The sequence below is a fragment of the Hydra vulgaris genome, chromosome 10 (genome assembly GCF_038396675.1).
Source record: "Hydra vulgaris chromosome 10, alternate assembly HydraT2T_AEP".
Taxonomy (NCBI): Eukaryota; Metazoa; Cnidaria; class Hydrozoa; order Anthoathecata; family Hydridae; genus Hydra; species Hydra vulgaris.
This window is the reverse complement of record NC_088929.1, coordinates 4,702,680-4,710,728: the sequence shown is the minus strand read 5'-3', so window position 1 is coordinate 4,710,728 and position 8,049 is coordinate 4,702,680. Positions and strand designations below refer to the sequence as shown.

General features: G+C 30.6%; 1 protein-coding gene across 1 annotated transcript; it reads left to right on the top strand.

The window, feature by feature from the left end:
• Positions 1–372: 372 nt before the first annotated feature.
• On the top strand, positions 373–1,347 carry LOC136086070 (protein FAM200C-like). Its single transcript, XM_065808338.1, has one exon. It carries the CDS (start codon positions 373–375, stop codon positions 1,345–1,347), a length of 975 nt encoding a protein of 324 aa, XP_065664410.1.
• Positions 1,348–8,049: the final 6,702 nt, after the last annotated feature.

Genomic DNA, 8,049 nt, shown 5'->3' with positions numbered 1-8,049 from the left:
TATATATATATATATATATATATATATATATATATATATATATATATATATATATATATATATATATATATTCGAGCTTTAATCGAGCCTATATGAACGAGCCTATGATGTTCAAGCTCGGCTCGTTTAATAAACCAGCCTAATCTTTTTTTCAAGCTCGGCTCGTTTACCATTCGAGCCGAACATGAACGAGCTCTTGTCGAGCCGATCACCGAGCCGTTCACGAACACGAGCCCGGAGCCCTACTTGTGTGACCTCACAATTGCTACTTTGAAGAATGCTACTGCAAAGAGACATTATGAAAACATTCATAAGAATCATTAGTATGCAAAATTAGAGAAAGAAGCTCGAAAAAATGCATTAGCAAAACTAATGTCTCAAAAGAGAAAACAAAAGCAGATATTTTCAATTGTTCATGGAAAGAGAGCAACTGAAGCAACATATAAAATTGCTCTCATTCTTGGCAAAGGTGAAAAACCATATAGTGATATTGAAACCTTGAAAGCTTGCCTCATTGACTCAGTGTCATGTATGGATCCAGATAAAGTGGATAAGTATAAGCAGCCTCCGCTTTCTCGGCGAACAACTACGGAACGTCAACATGAGCATTCTACAAATAGTTCTGAGCAATTAATCTCAATATGTCAAATGGAGGACGCATATTATTCAATTGCTTTAGATGAGTCCACTGATGTGACTGATTCTGCCGAAATTCTGTTATTTGTTTGGGTTATAACTGCAGACTTCAAAAGTTATGAAGAGTTGTTTACTTTAGCAACACTAAAAGGAAAAACACGAGGCTGTGATATATTTGCTGCTTTCAAAGAAAAAATTTGTCTGGCTCAACTTCAGTTGAAAAAAATAGTCAGCATTTGCTCTGATGGAGCTCATTCTATGCGTGGAAAAAATGAAGGGTTCATTGCTTTCCTGAAAAACAAATTGCCTGATCCAGATTGTCTGATTACATTTCATTGTATTCTCCATCAGCAAAGTCTTTGTGCAAAAGCTGCTACTTTGGATGACACATTAAAAAAAGTTATAGGGGTTGTAAATTATATGCAAGCAAATTCTTCACGCCATCGACAGTTTCGAAACCTTCTGCAATCTGATGATGAAACATATTCTGAGGATCTTCCTTACTATTCCAAAGTTTGTTGGCTGTCACAAGGGCTAGTACTGCAAAAATTGCTTGAGCTTCGAAAACAAATTGAGAAGTTTTTTACAAGTCAAAAGGAGATCTGTAAGCTTTCTAATCCAAAATTTTGTAGAGATGCTGCATTCCTCTGCGATCTGATGGCAAAGCATAACATGCTGAATAGTTCATTGCAAGGTAAAGTCAGTCTGTGAAATGTGGCAACAAATTCAGGCATTCAAGAAAAAACTTGTTTTTCTCAAAGATATTATTTCTAAGTCAAATTTATCAACAGAACATTTCCCAGAGCTCACAAAAATTATTCTTGAACAAAAAAATGAGAAAAGGTTGGAAAATAATGATATATCAAGATATGAAACATTCCTGGATTCTTTGATTGCAGAATTTAATGACAGGTTTAATGACTTTGAAAAACATAATGAAACTAGCTTTTCAGCCTCTTCTTGTTGAAATTTCAACAGCTCCAGAATATTTACAGATGGAATTGATTAAGCTTTCTGAAGACAGTATCCTAAAATCTCTCTTTGACAACAAGAAGGATCCATTGGAAATTCGGAAAGCAGTTGAGCATCCAAAATTCCGTCAAATTGCCAGGCGTCTTCTGAGCTGCTTTGGTACAACCTACTGCTGTGAATCTACGTTTTCACACGACATTTATCAAGTCTTGTTTAAGGTCACAGTTGACCAATGAGCATCTGGAAGACCAACTGAAGCTTTAAACTACGAAGATAGAGCTAAATACTCAAGTTCTGGTTCAAAAGAAACAGAATCAGAAAAGTCATTGATAACTTTTGTGATACATGATACATTAAGAAATATTGTGATACATGCGTTAAAAAATATTGCGATACAAGATGCTTTAAGAAATATAACATTAGTACGAGTACTATACAACAAATATGCATATTTATTAGTGCGGCCCATAAACATTTTTTTAAGGGTCATGCAGCCCCCAAGCTCAGAAAGGTTCCCCACCCCTGTCCTAAATAAAAATAAAGTTATATTTATAAGGAACTTATAGGTTCCACTAATAAGGAATTTAAAGGATATTGCTTGAAAAAACAGTTATTACTTTTAATAGACAAATTTTAAATGCCTTATTATCTACTAATTTTTGCCGATTCTCTACTAATTATATTATAACTAAATATATTTGCATTTAGTTATACAAAAGTACATAACAATATCCAATAAACTTAACAAGGTAAAGTTTATTGGATATTGTTATGTACATTTGTCATTTTAATACTTATTTTGTTGAGAGATAATCACTATTTTATTACAATAAAACAATCATTAAAAAAAAGTATACATTATATTGTTTAATTTAATGACAAAGCTATTATGTAATGAAAATAACAATACCAATTGACATGACATAACAGTCATGTCAATTGCATTGTTATTTTTATTACATAATAGTTGTAATTTTGTAATGAAAATAAGTAACAAATTTATAATTTAACAAAATATTAAACAATATTTTGTTTAGAATTAATTAATTCTTTTTTATTTTTAAATGTTATTATTACAATTTGGATATCTAGTATATTTATCTTAAATGCCAAAATACAAAGCAGATGAGGTTGTAGTATTTCTAGATGTGAATTGAATACTTAATGTAAAATTTTATGTACTAATTAGAAACGCTGAAAAACTGCATTCGGTACTATGTTCATAGTATTAAGAACGGGCTTAGGCTGTATTTTTCAACGTACTAAATGGTAAGAACAACAATAAATAAAGTAATGATATAATTACCAGAATTATAAACGTATTTGATTGCCTTGTTATATGTAATAGTTTTTTTAATTAATTTTTATAGTTAAATCATTATTCACAAATCTTTTATGACTGTTGTAAAAATTTGAAATAATTGCTGTATTTTATTAAACGGAAATGGTGTTATTTTAATTTATTTTCAATAATAGTTTTTTAATATTAAAAAAAAAATGGTAGAGTAAAAGCGGGTCAAACCGATCACTGAACAATAAAAATCAAGTAACTTTATTATTTTTTAAAATTTTTAAACTATTTTTCTTAAATAAGATAAAAAATACCAACAAGCACATTATTTATTAATTTTTTTTTCTTTTTAAATTGTATTTGAAAATATGAAAACTAGAAGAAAGAAAAAAGATCACTTTTGGCAGACATTCTGTTAAAACCGATCAATATAAATTACATTTAAAAAATTTAACATTTTATATATGTAAATGTATAAATGTATATATTTTTATATATTTTTTATATAGCATACAAAAATATGCTATATATTTTTTATATAGCATACAGAAACATTAAAAAATTTAAGGTTTACATTTTTTACAACAAAAAAAATCTGAACCCATAACAAAATTTTTTGGCAAACATGTTTTGTTGCAGAGCCAAGTATTGCAATTTGGATTCTCGCATGGCATCATGTTCAAATGTAATTCTTTTTTACACTTTCTGGACTTAATAAGGTTTCTTCTTTTAGCTGAAGGTGCTGTAATCGGTTCTATATTTTGAGTTACTTCTTTTTCTGCAGGGTTTAGCAATGGCATTATGAGTTTGCAGATGGTTTAATGCTTTTTAGCTTGTTTTTCAGCTAATTTGAGTTGCTTAACTATTTCTCTTTTTTTGAGATGATCTGTAACACCGTGTTCTGTAATACATTAGCCAGCAATTTTTGGAATATTAGGTTGCCTTGATTTTTTTACATGAGACTAATTTTTTTTCTTGAAAAAAAACTCTTTAGCTCATTTTCCATTTCAATTTTCATTCTCTCATAGTAGTGCTTAGTGCTCTGTACATGTCGAACCTCGACACTGCTGTTGCTGGTTCAGCAGATAATGCTAAAGACTTTATTGTTCGCAATTGCGTTGAAGACGTCGGTTGATTAAACGTTTCGGAGATAGCTAATACCTGTTGATTGATTTTGTTTTTGTTAAGTTGAAATAACCCAGTATATTCAAAACCAGCAATAGCGTGCAAACGTGTAAAACACTTACTGCTCTCATACACTTGTTTGAGCAACGTACGAAAATTTTCCTTATCTTTATCTCTAATTTTTTGCATTTTGTGTCTTTGTAATATTTGGTAAGAACTGCCTTCCACACTTTCTTAACATGACAATAGACAACTCTGTCCAGTGGCTGAAGAATGTGAGATGAGTGGGCTGGTAGACAAATCAAAATTATATTGTTTTCCCGACATAGCAATACAGCTGCTAAACTGACGTGAGACGTATGTCCATCAAGATGTAAAATATGAGTACCACTAATAGCTTGACATTCTGGCATATACACTTCCTTCAACCATTCAATAAATGTGTCATGATCCATCCAACCAGATTTAGAAATTGAATATTTAGTGCCAGTCGGACCACCTTAAGCCCACTCAGCTCTAAAGTTTCGTTTTGCTTTGTATACCACGAATGGTGGTGTAAAGTATCCATCAGCATTACAGCAATTAATTCACTGTATAATGGATTTTTTCATTGCTACCAGTGAGTTTCAAAACATGCTTTGCACCTTTTCAACATACTACAGTTGCTTTGCCTTGATTTCTTTAGACCATCAGTTTATAAATGCATAAAACCAGTCTTTGCCAGGCCTGCCGTTTTTAAATAGGCCTGATTGATTTATACGAAAAAGGTAACCGCATACGAGGTCCATTTTTTTCTTTTATATCATTTAACGCAGCTTTTATATCTTCTTCATTGTATGACTTTTTACTTGTTGTCATCTTGAAAGTAAATAATTAATAAATATCCTTGAGTCATTTTTGTAAAATAACTTCATATAGAAAGAACCCGGAACTAACACATGAGAAAATTCAATAATTTAATTCACCTAAGTACTTAATTTAAAAATTCACATACTACTTAATAAAGGAATTTAAAGTAAATATGTGAAAGATCGGTTTTACCAGAAAAAAACTAATATTAATTTTTCTTACTTTTTTGTCTAATTTTTAACTATAAAACGAAAAAAAATTATTTAATCGGTATTAAAATTAATTTTTCTATAAAATAGAGGTAAAATTATTTTTAAACGAATTATGGTTCTCGAATTACTACGATAGCAAATAAAAGAAAAAAGCAAATTTTTACGACTCTCTTTTAAAATTTTATAAAAATAAAATGACTGAAAAATGACTTGGATTTTATTTTGACACATTTGAATAGAGGAGATGACAATCTCTTTCTTCTGGTGTTTTTATTTTTGAAATATTCCTATCAGTTCCGGTTTTATTTAAATTTTTCGATCAGTGATCAAAAAAGTAGTATGATCGGTTTGTCCCGCTTTTACTCTATTCATTTTATTTTATATTTGATTCCAGTACATTATTACAAAGTTTTTCAAGAATGTTCATCATAAAAGAATTCCTTGTAGATTGCTATTTAGGGTAAAGTTGCTAATATTGTTCCGATGCCTATATTGTACTTTTAACATAACTCTTTATTTTTACAACCCGCAAGAAATTTTTTAATTTATTTTTTTATCTTTGCTGAATGAAATTAATGAATCAACTGTTTTTTATTGTCATCCAATTGCATTAAGGCCAGAGTAAGCTCTTATTGGTTTGTTATTGGAGATTTCTTATTTTAGAGATTTATGGCTAAACGTATTTCACTTTCAAATTTATTTCAAAGAAAGTAGAAGATATGATTTGTTCAGTGTATTTATGTTAAAGTATAACTTATCTAAATTCGAAAAAACTACCTAGAATTTAAAACACCTTATTATTAGTAGTCAAATTTTTTAATTAAACGAATGTCAGATTAATTGCGTAAATTGTACCTCAAGGCAGATCCTAAATTGTACCGAAGCTACCATTTTGACCGCTAAAAAACGCGTATAAAGTTTAACAAATTCCCTTTAAAAAAAAAAATTTGAAATGTCAAAACAGAGATATGGATCATGGAGAGAAGAGGATATGGAAAAAGCTAATTTTGCTTATCGTAATAGCGATATCGGATTAAATGCCGTTTGTTAAAAATACGGAAATCCTAAACCAACTTTAAAAGGCATGTGGAACATAAAAATGTATATGCAAACGACTCAACTAAGCATTTTGGTAGGTGTAGTATTTTACCTCCTGAAATTGAGAAAGAGTTAGTTGAACATGCGTTGAAACTCGAACTGTGTATGTTTGGAATTAATACTAAAGATCTAAGACGATTGGCATTTGAAATTGCTGAGAACAAAATACCTCATCATTTCAACAAAAATTTGGGCATGGCTGGAAAGAAGTGGTATTACCAATTCATGAAACTTCACCCCTGCTTCAGTTTGAGGTTACCTGAACCAACATCTATGGCAAGAGCCACCGGTTTCTGTAGAGAAAAGGTTGAACGATTTTTCAACAAACTTGCAGAACTTGTTAATAATTACTGCTGATTTGATCTAAAGGTAGGAGGTACAATAAGTAGTGAAAGAGGTTTAAATACCACTGGAGTATGTTGCATGAATGCTGCTGGATCCTTGTACCTCCTATGCTAATTTTTAAACGCAAGAGATTAAAAGATGAGCTCAAAAATGGAGTACCACCATTGACAATTTTTGTTCTGATAATGGTTGAATAACCACAGATTTGTTTACTTTGTGGATTAGACATTTCATAAACTATCTTTGTCTTAAACTTTCAACAGAACATCGAGAACAAAAGAAAGCACTTCTTATTCTTGATGGTCATTCAACACATACAAAAAATCTAGAAGCATTAGTCTTAGCTCGAGATCATGGAAGAGTAATGCTATTTTTGCCATCTTATACTACTCAGGCTACAACCTTTAGATAGATCGTTTTTCAAAGCTTTGAATTCTAAATATAACATTGTCTATGATGAATAGATGCAAAGCCATCCAGGCAGATGCATTACTCAATTTCAAGTGTCTCAACTTTTTGGAGAGGCTTATGCAAAGGTTGTTGGTATGGTAATAGCTATTAATGGATTTAGAGACACTGGAATATGGCCAGTAGACAACTCAGTGTTATAGACAACTCAGGAAGAAGACTTTGCACCTTCCAAATTACTCAGAGGAGAGTTGAGTTCAAATAAGCAACATTCAAAAACCTTTCCAACAGTGAGTAGTTATTTTCTAGCTTTATATACAAATCGTTTTAATTAAAATTATTTAGTTATTGTTGGTTATTCAAATTTAACAATTTTTACCTATTTTTACGTTAACATATTTTTTTAAATTTGAGATTCCAATTAAAAAAATATCCATACTTCCAATACAAACTTCACTACTTAAAGAAAAAAAGAAATATTCCAGTAATACTCTTGTAACGGGTGATGCGAAAGTTATCGGACAAATCCTAATTTCATTATTTGAGCATAATAATTAGTTTTTGTGGTTTTATGAGTAGGCATAAACGTTCTATAAAATATAAACTTTTTTTATTTGAAACACAATTATTTAAAATGAGGTTAAATGCAGCTGAACAAGAAACTTTTCGAAAGCGACTAAAAATGTTTTTTGTAAATAAATCTAATATATAAAAAAAAAAAAACCTAAATCATTTTGAAAAGGAAGGAGTTGCTCGAAATACAGTATATGATAACCTAAAAAGACTTGAAGCTGTTCAATCGTTTTCTGATAAAAAGCACCCTGGTCGTCCGACATCCTGGACTAGAGAAAAGAAAGCCGAATTAACGAGACTTGTCAACAACCGAAAAGGGGTCAGAGAAAAATAGGTATTAAGTTCGGTGTAAATCAATCGACAATTGGTCGTCAGTTAAAAAAACGAATATTAAATATAGAAAACGTGACTCCAAAATAGACTATAGAGCAACAAATAAAGGCAAAGAAAAGAAGCAGGAAACTAGTTAACCAACTCTATAACACAAAATCGCTTCTAGCCATCGATGACGAAAAATACTTTTGTTTTGTAAGGGACAGC